At 43.6% G+C, this 15,632-nt stretch overlaps 1 protein-coding gene across 1 annotated transcript in view; it reads right to left on the reverse strand.

Moving 5' to 3' along the window:
- Nucleotides 1-15,632, reverse strand: part of LAMB4 (laminin, beta 4) — a 42,653-nt gene that overhangs the window by 26,502 nt on the left and 519 nt on the right. Inside the window, exons 2-13 of the mRNA XM_010081189.1 lie at nt 13,177-13,334; nt 9,394-9,529; nt 8,391-8,464; nt 7,541-7,729; nt 6,882-6,945; nt 6,127-6,341; nt 5,177-5,297; nt 4,327-4,515; nt 3,070-3,249; nt 2,139-2,248; nt 1,572-1,651; nt 406-556 (exon numbers count right to left, since the gene is read on the reverse strand). Of these exons, the coding sequence (XP_010079491.1) occupies nt 406-556; nt 1,572-1,651; nt 2,139-2,248; nt 3,070-3,249; nt 4,327-4,515; nt 5,177-5,297; nt 6,127-6,341; nt 6,882-6,945; nt 7,541-7,729; nt 8,391-8,464; nt 9,394-9,529; nt 13,177-13,334 (1,667 nt within the window). The remainder of the gene's footprint in view (nt 1-405; nt 557-1,571; nt 1,652-2,138; nt 2,249-3,069; nt 3,250-4,326; nt 4,516-5,176; nt 5,298-6,126; nt 6,342-6,881; nt 6,946-7,540; nt 7,730-8,390; nt 8,465-9,393; nt 9,530-13,176; nt 13,335-15,632) is intronic.

Raw genomic sequence — 15,632 nt, forward strand, 5'->3', positions numbered from 1 at the left:
TGGAGCAGAGAGGAATTTGATTCTTCCCCTTTTGGAGATTCCCAGAAATATCACAGTTCATGAAAGCTGTTGGCAACTCAAACACTTTCCTCTAATTTAAATAATTAAATTAATTTCTCTAATTCATGTTAGGCCAGCCCGCACTTGAGGATCAGCAAGGACAGCTTTGCAGGTCATATCATGCTGTAGTGACTGTCCCTTGGTAACAGCCACAGTTACAGGACAGTCATGTCCATGAAGAACAAGGTTGAACTGAGGACGGTCAAGGGACTTGCTTTGTGTCTTCCTGCTAAAGAGACACTCCAGCTGCTCCCAGAACGAGGGCTCCTCTCCTCAGCCCCGGCCCCTGTGCCACCCCTGCATAGATCCCCCCACAGTACAACACCTAAAAAGCCAACTACGTACCAAGGGTGCAGAGCCAGAAAGGGGCTTTGCGTGCTCAGCTTCGTAAATATAATAATCCAGGGGTAAAAAGAAGTAGCCTGGGGCTGGCTCGTTACACTGGCGGCTCACGATGTTGGGAAGGCACTTGCACTGACCGTCCTTCGGTGAGCACCTAGGGGCAGAGTTGGCAAAGGGAGGACATCAGGGTGCGGCGTGGCTGGGTCCTCACAGCACGAGAGCAGCTCAGCTCTGCCCTTGTTTCAGCTTTGCTTCGTTTCTTCCATTGTCAGATCGCCTCCCCTATTAAATTTCTTCCTGACAGCCACCCCTTCTGTTTCCTCTTTCCGATGCTGGATTTATTCAATGCTACGTTTTCATTGCTTAGGAGGGGTAACATGCTTTGTCTTCCTCCATCCATTCCATACCTGAAGCATAAATGCTTCTGTTTCCTGAGCATCCGTTATTATCTATTCCTGTATGCATTCCTCTATGAATGACTGTATCTATCACTATTCTTAAGTATCTATCACCCATAATTTTAGAGGCAGGATGTGAGATCAGAAAGACCTTTGATTTGAAGTGATATGGTAATTTTCATACACTTACACTCTTATTTAACACATCAGATGATTACTAGCTTTGATTTATCTGCTCACAAGGTACCTGCTCTATGTGCTCCTATGTCTGAAGTCTAACGGCAGCAGTGAAGACCCCTGCCCAACAAACTCCTGAAGGAACCCAACAGAAACCAAGCTGGCTTTTGAAATGACATATTTTGAATTGGAGCCAGTACAACAGGAAGAATTAAGATATTCCTAGCTTTTAAAGTAGATGTATGAAGTTAAGTTAAAAATGTAATCTCTAACTTGTAATTTCTATTAATATTAGGGCCCCTGGTTCTCTCAAACCATGCAGTCTATATTTTATATTAAACAAATCTTGACTCAAGCTGATTTAAAGCTGGCTTCAATGGAGAAAGGTAAATTCCCTTTAAAATCACAAATAAATTTCCAAGATCCCAACATGACTTTATACTGCTTGTATGTGATGAAATTATTTCTACAGTTAATTATTTCTACAAATGGGAAAATACATTTGTACTGAGACTCTATTAACCTAATTAGAAAGTGTAGCCCAAAAGTTTATAAAAATTAAAACCAAGAAAAACTTGAAGAATATTAACTTACAAGTTATTCTGGGATCCACCAATGTCACAGTCACATGGAGAACAGCCATACAAGCTGCTGCCAAGACCCCAGTATCCTACCTGAGATAAAAAGAAAGTAAAAGATTTTGTATGGCAAATAATGTTTAAATATGTAAAGCACAACAGAACTTATTCCCCTGGATGAACAATGCTCTGGAGTGCTCCTGTGCTGCCTGCCTGTGCCTGACCATATGAGATTGCTTCTCTTACTAGATTGCATGGGTGCTCAGTCACTGCAAGAATAGACAGATATTTACCCATTTGTGCAAGCAAGGTGCTCTGGAAATAGCAACGATGGTCTGAGAACACGATTTTGCATTTCCTTTCTTTCCTGTGAGTGCTCCTCCTAGTGCAATTTGATTGCACAAATGTTTGCAAGCAGTAAAAAAGAACCAGATGTGTCAGTGCAAAACGGAAGTATACAGCTGTAAAATTATTTTGAATTTTGACTGTTTGTTTACTTTTATGGCAATGAAAAGGTGGGAGATGGGAGAGGTGGGACTTCTAAAACCTCATGCAGAAAAAATAACAAAAACTGAGTACGTACAAGGCATTTTTCACAGCGTCGCCCTGTGGCAAACTGCTGGCAGAGGCACTCTCCGGTGGCGGGATCACAGATGGAGAAAGGCAGACTGCCAGAGGGATTGCAGTTGCAGGCTACAGGGAGAGAAACACGGATATCTCTGCGGGCCCCAGTGACAGCAGCCTGAGTGGTGTTTGCTTTAGATGTGGCATCAGTGTGGCAGGCTATTTCTGTCCTCCAGACAGATGCTCTGCAGATGGACATGCCCGGGCACCCTGCAGCCCTTGGACTGCCCTCCGGGAGCAGCCTGTTTCCCCATGGGGACCCTCTCTGGGGGGAAAAGGGGCCCTGGCAGGAGCCCGGTGCAGTGGTTTGCTGTGTGCTGATCTGCGCTGCACAGTCCCTGCATGTTGCTGAGTACCATGCGGTGGGCACGATGTGCTCACAAACCCTCAGTGTGCCTGGGTGGGCGTGGGATGTGTTTTTCAGCGAGCCTTTCTCAGAGGAACGGCTGGCTGGAAGCTCTCGTGGCAAGCCAGCAGCTCCTGCCACCTCGATGCTGTACTGTGCAGTGCAGAGTCCAAGTATCGTAACAGTGATTCCTGGGATCCCTTCTGTGGCTTTTCATTCACCCGTGTGCTGATTTTGATTCTAAAATTATTTTCATGTGTTTTAATCTCCCTTTTCAATTAAATTGCATATTTAACAATGCTTCTATTAACAACAGCCCAATCCATTATAATATACTACGTATTCTGCAAGTGATTTTGCATCTTTTCCACCTCAGATGCTGCACTAGGTACATTAAATCATATTGACATTAAATAATAGCAGGCAATTGGGTATTTTGTGAAGCAGGTAGTATCTGTGCATTAGCATGTGCACCTGTGCATTCAACTACTTCCATCTCTTAAAAGTGCTTTGGAAAGAAGAACGAAAGAGGTGGTTTACATACGCTGGCAGCCCAGTGGGTCACTGACGCTCAGCCCATAGTAGTTCGCCCTGCACTTGTCGCAGCGGACACCCTCCACATTCTCCTTGCAAGGGCACTGGCCCGCGACCATTCCCACAGCAGGATCTGTGTGGCTCTCGCACGCACCATTGTGCAACGTACCCTCTGGGTCGCAGTTGCAGGCTACAGGCATGGTCAAGGAGACATATAAAAAAAGCACATTTAGATATAAGCATAAAAACACAATTGCAAAGCTGCAAGTAGGCACAAATTCGGGATTCTTGTAAAGATTAGAGACATTCATCCATGCTCATTGTGTTGGATGCTTGACAGTTAATGCACAGCTGCTCTTAAGAAATATTATGAGTGTCTTTCCAAGATCTACTTTTTCTCTGGAGAAGAGTTACAGTCTTCACTTCAGTAGAACTATGCTCTTTGCTTTGGGTAGAAATAGGCATTACTCATCCACTCTCTACCCTCTCCAGAGTACCTAGGGAGAAGAGGGCCCTACGACTGTAAAGCATAACTTCCAGGGATGCTCTCATGAAACCTGTAGGTTTGCGGAGGGGTATCAAGTGTAAGCCACCTCCCCAGAGCTGGTCTGAGTCCATAGTTGAATTATTTACTGGAAACAATGGTTTCAGCAGGGGACACTGCCTTTATGATGCATCCCATTTTTTCCTAAGGCACAACCTGTTTCTCACAGCAGAGCTAACATCTACCACACCACTTCCTGGGGTAATCTCCCCTTGGATTCTTAAGGACTTGTCATGCCAATCAATTACTACAAGTAAATTATACTCAGAGCATTTTTCCCATCCTATGTTAATATTGAATTTAGCTCATCTTTCAGAACAAGGGCTTTCATGCCTGAAAACTCATTTTTTCTTATATATGGCAGTTATCTAGCAAAAGTCTGCCATCACTTTGCACCTCTCCTGTAATCCCTGACTATCACAGAATCAACAGCACTATTAATATTCACATTTATATTGATGTTGTTCAAGAAAGACGATAGCCCTGGTGGATTTCAAAGCTCGGTTTATCAATGAGTTGGAATATGCAGCCCTTTTCACAATACTCGTTCAAGGATGTTGTCACGCAGCTAATTTACAAGGTAGTTTGGATGTTACAGGTTTGGTAACATTTTACAACCCTGTGAACATTTACACATGGCAATGCCATGGGGCTCAGAGCAAAGAGAACCAGAGCCACCCCAGTTGGAGTCATTCTTACAGAAGCTAAAGCAGCAAAGCTTACGGAGGCATGCGTGAGGGTCTGAGATGGCTTTGAGTGGATCCTGGTAAAAGAAAAGTTTGCACTGGTCACAGTGTTGCCCCGTGGTGTTGTCCTGACAGTCCTCACAAACACCGCCGCTGACCCCACCGCTGGCCTGGTACACGGCCATGTCAAAGTGGCACCTGCCAGAGTGGCCGTTGCAGTTACACCCTGAAACCAAAACAAACAGTGGGGTATTTTGCACCATGATTCCTATTATTGTGGTTTTGACACCATTGCTGTCTACCGTTGGCATGGCATTGGTTGTTACTCATGTGATTTCAGTGCCCCAGCAAGACTACAGCTTCCCAGGCCTCGTGCTTTACAGCTGCGGGGGGGGAACATCAGAGCCTTGGAACAGAACGGGACCCTACACTTGCAAAAGTACCTGGGCAGTGAGTGTGCCTGATACACAGCGGGGAATACTGCTCCACTGAAGAAAGATCTAGCTGAATATTTGTTACAGATCCTAGTACATTATTCTTGTGTATCCTGCATTGGTCATTATTGTGGTAATAAATAATTTAGCCTTGTGTAAATTTGTCTTTCATTCACAAGAAAGACCCTATGCAAACTAATGTATGATCTTTTTTGCATTAGTTGCTTTTTCTCTCTTTATTTTTTTTTCTTTATGAAAAATAAGAACATGAAACATCTCTCCTTCTTGTGGGGCAACACAGCACCAAGGGATACAGGAATCCATCTATTTTTCTAGATGAGGCATAGAACAGTCTCCTTGCCAGAAACCTGGCCATCCCATTACGCATTGTGCGGGGATTGTGCTACACCCACCCCCCAGCTATTGAAAAGGAGAATAATATGTTTGAGTTACGTTTGCAAGCATTATCTTGTACTCCTTCAGCTGGCCTCCAGGGAGCATCATTGTAGAAATCTTTACATCTTTCACAGGACAAACCTTCTGTGTTATGGTGGCAGATGCATCTCCCGTGGACCTGCAACGTGGTGAGAACAGAGAGGAGGTGAGGTGACGGGAGAGGAGATATCTGCTCAAGGTATACCAGCAAGATCAGGAAAATTCAAAGCTCTTTGGCTCCCTCAGCTGACTTAATTCTCAGTTATTTGAGTAAAAGGCCTGGATAATACCTGCAAAATTTGACCAGATTGTTTTAAAGCCACTGAGCAACATTTACGAAAAAAAATAATAATTTAGAGATAGCAAAGAAGACTTCAACTTTTAAAATTCTCTCAGAAGACTTCAACTTTTAAAATTCTCTCCCTCTCTCTCTACATGTCTTTGTATTGAGACACATATTTTCCAGGAGAAAAACCCTCTTGTTCCCAGAAGGAAAGAATCTGCAATCATGTTCTTGAATTTTTTAATAATCCATTTTTCATGGGTTAGCTTTGCATTATCAGCTATTCTTTGTGCCAATGCCACCTCTCCTCTGCAGAGCCCTGGAGCCCAGCTGGAGTGTGGAATGCACCCAACGAGTGGCCATTCAAGTCTGCACACACCACAGACTACTTACTGCATTACATTTGCACCATTACAGCTCTGGTATTTTGCTGCTATATTCAACATGTCTTGTCCCAGTTGCTTTTGAAACACCATACTAACACCAACAAAGAGAGAGCTTCTGAGCAATCCAGACCAAAGTTTTAAAGAAAGAAGCTGTATTGAAACATTTTACAACTTGGAGTTGCAAATGATCAACACAATGGTCATCAGAGAACTTCCTTCCTCTCCCTCCCTCCATCTCAACCTTCCCCCAAAATACCAGGTAGGGACTGCCCTTGTTGGAGACAGGGTTGATGACGTACCATCCCAGGCTGATGGAAAACATCTCCCCGCAGATTCTGCACAGGCTCACACTGGCTGGCATGGCCATTGCAAAAGCAGCTGCCCCGCACAACCATCTCATAGACAGCGTAGTAGTACTTCTCCAGGGGATCACTGTGCCCTTGCCCAAGCAGAGCATCTCCGAGGGTGTGGAGTTTAGTAAAATTGATCCTTAGGTTTGTCAATGTAATGAGCTCTGCAAGGAAAGAAAAGAAATCAAAAGCCCAAGTTCACTCAAAGAGAAACTGTATGAAATCTTCAGCTTGGATAAGTCATCCAAGAATTCCCCCATACTGAAGAAACAGTGAAAATCACCCACTATTGGCCAAGACCAGTAACCCATACAGTGCCAGGACACGTTCTCACTCCTGGTGCACAGCTGCATAAGTGTTAGCACCCTCTTTGGTATGGCTCTCGCTGGGGCCAACCTGTATTTTCCCAATCAATGTCTTCATGGGTTCACGTACAGCTCTGGGAGTGCTCCCAAGAGCCAGTGTGGATTGGGCCACCTGGTCCCAGAAGGAAAGATGAGCTCTGCAGAGCTGTGCCATTTTCCCTCAGGGCTAGAGAACAAGATTGGCCCATTTTATTTGTTAATACAGACGTCTCCCTATGATCTTTTGGTACTCAATATTCAACGTCATTGACTTACACCAGCTGAGCTGTTGACCCTTTCAGTGTACAAAACATGCAACACCAGCAAAGTACCTCTGGAGAAAACCTGTACTGTCCATACCTTGGATATATGGCACATATGGATTTTCGATTTCAAAGCTGGGATCCAAAGCTTTTAAAACAACCTGTAAAACAATTTAATACAGCTCTATAGATCACTGAAACTATTATTTTTGGATATATAGTCTGTTACCAGAGACCCATTAGTTACTAATGCTACTTTACTGCTCCCATAAAAGAAAAAACACAAGGCTGTGGCCCTGATTCAGCAAGTGCTCTCACACTTTCACCTTGGCCTTGGTTAAGCAAAGCAAAAAGACATTTTGGTGGATTGATGTGTCAGAAGGAAGGAAGAGCAGTGCCCTAGAGTGATGTAGAGATAGGACCAGCACCTACCAAAGGGATCAAAGGACAGGCCCCTGCCTTTAGCGGTAGAGGCTGATGGAGAGTCAAGATATCTTCTGAGGTTCTGTGTGAATTTGAAAAGTAGAAAAGAGCAGTAGAAGGTTTTGTACAAGTTGTTTTATGAGTTCAGTTGGATGTCAACCTGAGGGTAAAGTGCAGAGTTTGTCTTTCCCTCTTACTTCAGTAAAGTCAATAGCACTTCATGTCTCAGAACCTGTATAAGTGGATCTGATGGATACAGACGAGAGACCCTCAGCTCCAGAAAAACAGCCACATATGATCTGAACTCATACAAGCACAGACACCTGGCAATACCTCGCCTTCAGTGGAGGGCTCGATGTCTGAATATCTTGAATCACAAATGATGTCTCCCACACTTTTTGCTGGACCAGAAGAGACGTTGGGAAAAGAAGCTGCGCAGTCCTGTGCAAAATATCTAAACGCTTTCCAGGTCTGACCAAAGTCGGTGGAGCGCTCAACCAGCATTGCTGCAGGCCGAAATGTCTGCAAGAAACATTATTTCAAGAATTCCTTAACCAGGCGTTGATAAGACATCTCAAGGGATGTTCTATTGACATTCCTGTTTGAGGGATGCCAACAGCTGCCAATTAAAATTCTGTGTTTAGGAACTTGTAGGGTCCCTACAGGGCCACTGTGCTGCTTACGTGATACTCTGAAAAAAGCTGGATTCCTCATCTGAAACCTCTCAGTAAAAGGGAAGGAGAACCTTACACATAGATACAAGATTACTTTCTAAGTAAGGAAGTTTACCATAACAATGTAGGAATTTTGTAGAAAAAAAATTTTAACCATCTGGATCGTAATGGATATGTGTGAGAAGACTGAACTAAACTTGAAAGAGCAACCTCAGTTCAGAAATGTCTTGAATTTTTAGGGCTTAATCTTGCAATTGATTTTTTTTCAGCTTTGATTCTCATATTTTTAGAAAACAGGACCAGAAGGCACATGAATAGGAAACTATTCAGTCTATCCTCCTCCCCTAAGGCAGGATCAACTATAACTTAACCATACTTGACAGGTGTTTATCTAACCTGTTCTTACAAACCTCTAAAGATGGAGCTTCCACTGCCTCTCTAAGCAATTTATTCCTGTGATTAAGTAATTAGTGTATAACGTTACATAAAAACTCTCGTAAAAGATGTACCTTAAAAGTCAGGATAAGATGGCTGAACTGGAATAAAGTTTCTAGGTCCAGTCTAATGCTGACATGGTCAACGCCTGAAAAGAGAATGAAAATGAAGTGAAGAGCCTTGGAGGGGTTGCTGAGACAGCTTTTCTATGGGGAATTTAAACATGCCTTTTATAGCATGGCAGCTAGGCTCTTTAGGGCATCCCCCTTGCACAAACCCAGTGTGTGCCTGGATTGCTCTCTTGGGGCTAATGCGATGTGCTGCTTTTCCACCACTGGCACCAGCAGTTCCTTGCTAAACTCCATGTAAAAGCAAGGCTTATAAATTTTAACTGGATACCAAAAATAGGGGTAACATATCTTAATTTTTCTTAACAATTTCCAACCACCCAAGTATTTTTTACATATTCACTAGATTTCAAATATAGTAGAGTAGATGCTATTCTTCCTATCATGCCTTCACAGAGAAGCTATAAGGATATATAAATTGATATCAGTGAAAAACTACTACAGAAAAGCTTGCAACAGAATTAACACGGGATAGTAAGGGTGTTAATAGCCAGGCTTCATTTAGTTATTTGCTAAAGTATTCCTGCTTTACACAGAAAGCACTATTCTTTTAAAATGGATATTTGTGTTTTATACACTCTGTCATTACACATTTGTAGGCAAATGTACCTTTTGTCACAAATCACACTTCCCTGAAAAGCAGACACTCTGTGAAAAATACTCGGCCACTGTGCATAACACAGCACTGCCCCGGGTCCTCTGGCCAGCTCTTGGAGACACTGTGCTTAAAATTTGTCTGTAGAAATTCTGAATTTCTACAATTCAGAAACAGAATTTCTGAAATCCTATATTGTTACACACAAATAGGTTTAAATCACTCAGCATTACTGAGTCACAGAACAGATGCAGTTTTGTCTCATCTCTTCATGAAGGCAACATGCTGCATTCCAATTACATAAATAAATCTCACAGTAACATTTTACAGTAATATTTTCTCGAAGAAACTTACCATTTTCCGACTGCCACCACTTTTTTTTCCTATCAGGCTCAAAAGTTGTGATAATGTTTTCAACCATGTGACTGTTGTACTGTGAATAAGGATTATACGGGTATCTGGAGTCACAGAGAAAGCACTTCTGCTCAGCCTGGGGAAAAAAAAAATGAGCAGGATAAAAGACGAATTTGGTCTCTTCTCTAAAGATCCAGTGGATGTACACTTATACATGCCATTGCAAGACTGGAACCTCTCATGTTGCTTTGAGTATCTGGGCTTTTAATCACACAGGCTTTCATATATAAGGGACAAGCCCAAGAAATCATCATATGCACAAGCCGTGCATATAGTAAATATTTGCCTTGGTTTGCCCCAGGTACTCTATAAACAACACGCTTTTTCAGTTGTGGAAAAGGGATCTCAATAAGAGCAAAGAACTAAGTTTGTCACGGTGTTGATTCTGGGTTTAGCTGCCAGAGGGTTTGTTTTGCAAGAGTTTCTTGGGAGACATTTATCTTTTAGAAGTTGAGCTTTTACTCATGTCTCATAAAGGCTGTAGAAACTTCCAGCCAGAGACGGCATCGAGGAGGCAGAGGGGATACAAGGGAGGACTGGATCTTTCAAGATATGAAGAAGCCTTGAAGAGGAACATTCACTAAATCATTTATACATTTTTTTCCTCTCTCTTTTGCACATTTTCCAGCAGCTCGGAGACCCAGCCAGGAGCAGCAGACAGCCACTGTTGTACAAAGGGAAGGCAAGGCTGGGTCCAGGTACAATGTAAGCAGGTGCTCTGGGCTGACACCAGCACCCCGACCACTGTCTGCCTTCTGCAGGCACAGGGAAACTGGAAAAGTCTAAAAACCACTCAAAAGAGGAAAATCAGGATGTCAATAGGATGAAAGGGTCTTGTTTAGAAATGTAACAAGCAGAAGAGGAAGGTGGCAATGATTAGCCAATATCTCAATGCTGAATAAGAGGCTTTTGTCTGCAAAAGGGCTTTGAAAGTGAGGGCAAGGAGCTTCAGTTTAAGGTGATAAGAGGGGGATTGAGTGGGAGACATAGGAGAGGTGACAAGGTTAACATGCCAGGCTAGGAGATGACCCATGCTGAGCCTTGTGGACAAGCCCAGGCAGCACGCGATCGATGGTGGCCAGCAGTGCCATGGGGCAGTGAACGGCAGTGGCTGTGCAGGCGATGCCCAGGGCAGGCAGGGGCGGCTGCGCTCCCAGATGGTCTCTATGAGATCTGGGCAGAGCCTGAGTGTGAGAACTCAGGGATAAGCCAAAGCGGGAGGTGATGCCCAAGCTGTGTGCCCAGCTGGCAGGGATGCTGGCAGGGGGAAGTGGGGACGATGCAGCACCCCAGAGGGAGCTGAAGGAGGAGGCACAGATTCAGTGCCCTTGGCTGGGATGCTGCTGAAAACAAAAACTGGAAGTCAGTGGCAGGAGCTGGGCTGGAAATGACCCAGAAGGGGACAGGTAGAAGGCAACCCGCCCAGCATGCTCAAGATCTATGGAGAAGTATTAGGAACGGTTTGGACATCTCTGTATTATGAAATCACCTGGGAATTATTCACAGTTAAATAAATGAAGAGACATAGATTTATAGGTACTGTATAATTAATGTGTTTTAAACATTATGATATCTATTATATTCAGTAATTCTATACCACACTTGACAAATGTACAAATGTACAATTTAGAAGATGAGATAGAAATACAAAATATACTCTGTCTTCTCATTTCACAAAGCTCTAGTAAGGAGAGCTCAGGTTATTGAAGCATTTGGCAGAATTGTGCACACCCACTCTCTGGTTTATATAGACACATACAATATGACAACCAGTCAACTTATGTTTAAGGTTGCTCCATAAAAATCTTTTTGTGCCCCAAAGGACAAGCACACACATGTCCAAAAAAGGCAAGTCTGGCAGATCCCATTTGCCTCCGAAGCATGCAGCGTTATACTCTCCTCAACACCGAGTCCTCCTTCTTTTCCTTTCAAAACATATGTAAGTGCTACATCCAATCATAGGGCTAAAAACCACTTAACCTACATTTAGAAAAAATAAGACACATTAAAGTCTGAAAATTATTTGCAGTGCTTCTTTTCAAACACAAAGCAGCCGAACTCTTTCTTTTCAATCTGAATTTTCAATAAGACATCCCAACTGAGTCCTGGCTCTTGGCAGCTTGCCACATTGACTAACACAAACTTTCACAAGTCAGGTTTGCTCTCCTCATGATGCCTGACACAGGTCATCAGGAGGGGAACAGCACGGAGGAAGCACTTGGCTTTGCAAGATGCAAAGCTTCCTGGGCTGCCTCCAGCAACACATTCAAGAATGTGCTGGTGAGAAAGAGAACTGAGTTGAGTGGGACTCTCTGATATACCTCACATGACACACACATTTAAGGGGAGCTGGTATCACATTGGCAGAGGACAAGCCTCTATCTCTCAAGCTCTGCAAAGCAGCAGAACTTGTAGTGCTCATCCTCTTCAGGAAACAGTCACCAGGGGTCAGGATACATTGGAGCAGCATTAAATCACAGGGATTATTGTGGAACAGCTGTTCTTCTTCACAAGTCTGTATTTACAGAATTCAAAGGATAAGTACAGGCAAGCAAAAATATTCATTTTTTTTATTGCTCTTTGATCTTCTCTTGAAAAAGAGAGAAGAAAAAGGAGTCATCCAACTAAGGGCCAGAAGGATGATGTCTCCAAGATCTACCAAGCAGTGCCAAGACTCAGAGCACAGCAATGAGTTAGGGCCCAGGATCCACTTGTTCAAACAATGTGGCGAAAACCAGCAAAGGGTGAAGAGGGGCCCACAGACTCTTTTTGAAGAGGAAAGAGGTATTTACATTTTGCAGAAAGCCATAGTTGCAACAAATAACTTGGACCAGTACTTGGGGCCATCTCAGTATGGCAGTTTTGGACTGTTAATGTGTCACAGTGTTTTGCCAGAAGGTCATAAACTGTAATTATTTTCAATTGCTTATAAATTAAGCAGTGTTTTATTAACTTCCTCTTCAGCCTAAGCTGGTATTTAGTGAAAATATTTCTGACAATTTATTAGCTCAGTGGAGCCAAGTCCTCCAGGACATGGAAGAGGGAAATTCCCCTGTCTGCCCAGCGCGGGTCCCGCATGCCCACTGGTCCCCCACAGCCCCCATCGCTGCAGCCAGGGAGCGAGAGGGATCCCTCTGATCGCCCACATTTCAGACCTGCCCACCCACGTGGCCAAAGAGTGGACTACACCATTAGGTTTTCCCTCTGCTGGAGATGGCTTTCTGCTTGTATCAACGTTGGTCTTGTTTTAGATCAAAGGACATGAGAGGACATAGTGTGAAGCTCCTAACAGGCTGCCTCAGGCCTCAACACTCCATGGGACACATCGAAGGCCCATCAAGGCAGTGCCTACAGCCTGCAGCACCACACCCGTCCTGCTAAGCACTTGTGGACAGGCAAACTGTGGTCTTCACCTCTGAGGCACGAATGGGAAAGGACCCACAGAGCAAAGGTCCTTCAGAAATTCCCATGCTCATTTACATCTCATGGATGTTTCTCCCACTTGAGAAGCTATACATCACTGTATGCTGGGGCTGTTTCCTGACAAACCCTCCATATGTGCTGCAAGAAGGCACAGCCTTCCACCGGGCTTATTTCACATCATCTGATGATTATTCAAACAATTTCAGTAGAAACTTCCTAGTCTGGGCAATTTCCTTTTACAGATGAGAATACCGTTAGTAAACAGAGTTCAGCTCATTAAAAAAGAAAGGGCAAACCAACCTCTAGGTAGCCTACAATGCAGTACTTCTGAGGGCTGTTCATTCCACAGGTTGACGAGGCCGTTAATTGCTTGCTGCGACCCAGGAGGAGGTCCCCAATGGCCGGGTGGCAGGACCCAGCACCACAGTCATCCTGTGCATGCTGGAGTCTTATCAGTACTGGGCGCAAAAGAAGATCAAAGAGAGATTAAATTGTTTTGTATACCCAGCAGTATTGTCCAGAGAAAATCAGTTACATCCTAACATCAGCAGAAAAATAAATTATCCTTTGTCCATACTCCTTTTGTCCTTAAAAATATCATTTGGTAGAATCTTGAAGAGCTTTGGTAATGAACACACTTGCTACAAAATAATTATAAAAAATTTAGCTACCATATTGCAAATCTGTGCTAAAACGTAAATTCTAAGCACATTATTGCGCAGTTAACATGTCCTACCCTGGTGTACCCGTAGCCAGCATTCCAAAAATCAGAGGCATTTCACTTGACTCTGTGAGCAGAGACAGATTTGGATTAATTCTGCTGATTTTTGTTGATTTCCAAGTTATAATGGTGGAACTGAGACAGAGAACCCTCAGATTTTCTGATGATTTGCAATGAACCTCCTGGTCTGGTCCCAGAACCCTCCATTCAGACCCCACAAAATGGTCATTAATAATTAAACAGAATAATTCTGAATTCTCTAAATAATTGCAGGATCTGTTGGTTTATTTTGCCTGAAACAACTTCGAATATTTTCCCCATTATGTTAAGACATCCCTTACAGGGCTTGTCCTTTTAAACAAGTTCTGTCCTGAAACCCTGAACAGGAATTGGTACCTTGGAGGCTTTATCTGTTCAGCTTTACTTGGCTCAACTTGTTATAAAAAGTGCAGTTAAAAAAAACCCCAACAATCGATACATGTAGAGCCCACAGGACACTAGAAACAGTAATGCAATCACAACAGTAAAAACACAGCGTGTTACAGCCAGATTTCAGTCTATGGCTCAGGCTGTACTTCAGACGATGAGTGACGCTTGACTCTTTAGATATAAAGAAAGTTCGTTTAGCCTGCTCTTCTTTATTAATGCAGATCCATGCTCATGATTTGCTAGCACATATTGATTGTCCCTTTCAGGACCTGATTCCAACTCCATTACAAGACATATCTTTTCTTTGTATTTAAAGGTTTCATATCACTCATGGCTCCTAGGCAGGAGACTGGCAAATAAGGACTCACTGTCACGTGTGTCTTAATAGCGTACTTCAAAGAAGCACTCTAACAAAATCTTGGAGAGATATATAAATCACATAATAGTATTTCAAAACTGGCCTGAGTAACTGTAACATCCATACTTACACAGGTGTAGCAGGATGGCCAGCCCCAGCCTCATGCCTCCCTGGGAAACTCAAACTGGTCCTGCTGCAAGAGAAGAACTGGTGGGTCACTCAGTGCTCTGCCTCACCAAGGCATTCCTTGCGCCTCGGCTTAGCCAGAGCTAGACTTTAGCAAGGTGATAGAGCCATGATAAAAATATAAAGATTAAAAGGAAGCCCTGGCTTGGCTTTGATTTTGTTCTAGTGAAAACTTCTCACAATGGAAATTTTGGCACTGAAACTGGGATGAAAGCAGAGGGACACCTCACAAGGGCTTTCGGAGAAGACTGTGGAAACATATTCACACTTAGCATAAAATAAAACCAGAATGCTATCAGCAAAAATATTGTAGTATTCAAATGCAAGCTATTTAATCCTAACTAGATTCAGCAGGGCTGTTTGCAGAGATCTAACCCCTTCTCTGGAGGTTCTTGTTTCTTTTCATTGACTTAAAACAAAGACCGAGGTCCCGATGAAGATGCCACTGAGAAATCCCTGATGTCAGGTGCTATGAATTTTGGTAGAGACAAGATTATAACTGCATCTTAAAGCGTGGTGAGGAAAAACAGGCAATGTCAGTATCAATGCAAAAGGTTCATGTGGGGGAACCTCAGTGTGTCCCAAGGCAGGTTCACTGTGGTATTTACTTCACATCCTTCCCCTTCCTACCCACCTGGAGGAAAGTAAGACTTGCCAACACAAAACCTCTGTTGGAAAAACAGAAGGCAACCATGGGTATAAAAGACAACCCAGCATCCTGCCATCAGGTAGAGTTCCCAGACCACAGCTTGCCCCCATCTTTGTGCTTTCCACCCCTTTCTCCACCTGCAGGCACCGGCAGGGCCAGCACACCCTGATGCAGCTCCAGCTGCTGGGGCGTCCCTGCATGAGCGTGCCCAAAGTGCTGCTTCCCAGCTCCGTTCCTGTTCCTCACTTTCATACAGCCGTCGCTGTGCTGAATGAGCTAAGATGAAATACCAGCCCCAGAGTAGGGGGAACATAAGCAAAGGCATCCAAAGTATTTCAGATGAACCACGTAGGCTTGGTTCATGCAGCTCTATACAGCACATGACACAACAGCCATACCTCAACGGCTCTTTT

The sequence above is a fragment of the Pterocles gutturalis genome, unplaced genomic scaffold (genome assembly GCF_000699245.1).
Source record: "Pterocles gutturalis isolate BGI_N339 unplaced genomic scaffold, ASM69924v1 scaffold12264, whole genome shotgun sequence".
NCBI classification, from domain to species: Eukaryota; Metazoa; Chordata; class Aves; order Pterocliformes; family Pteroclidae; genus Pterocles; species Pterocles gutturalis.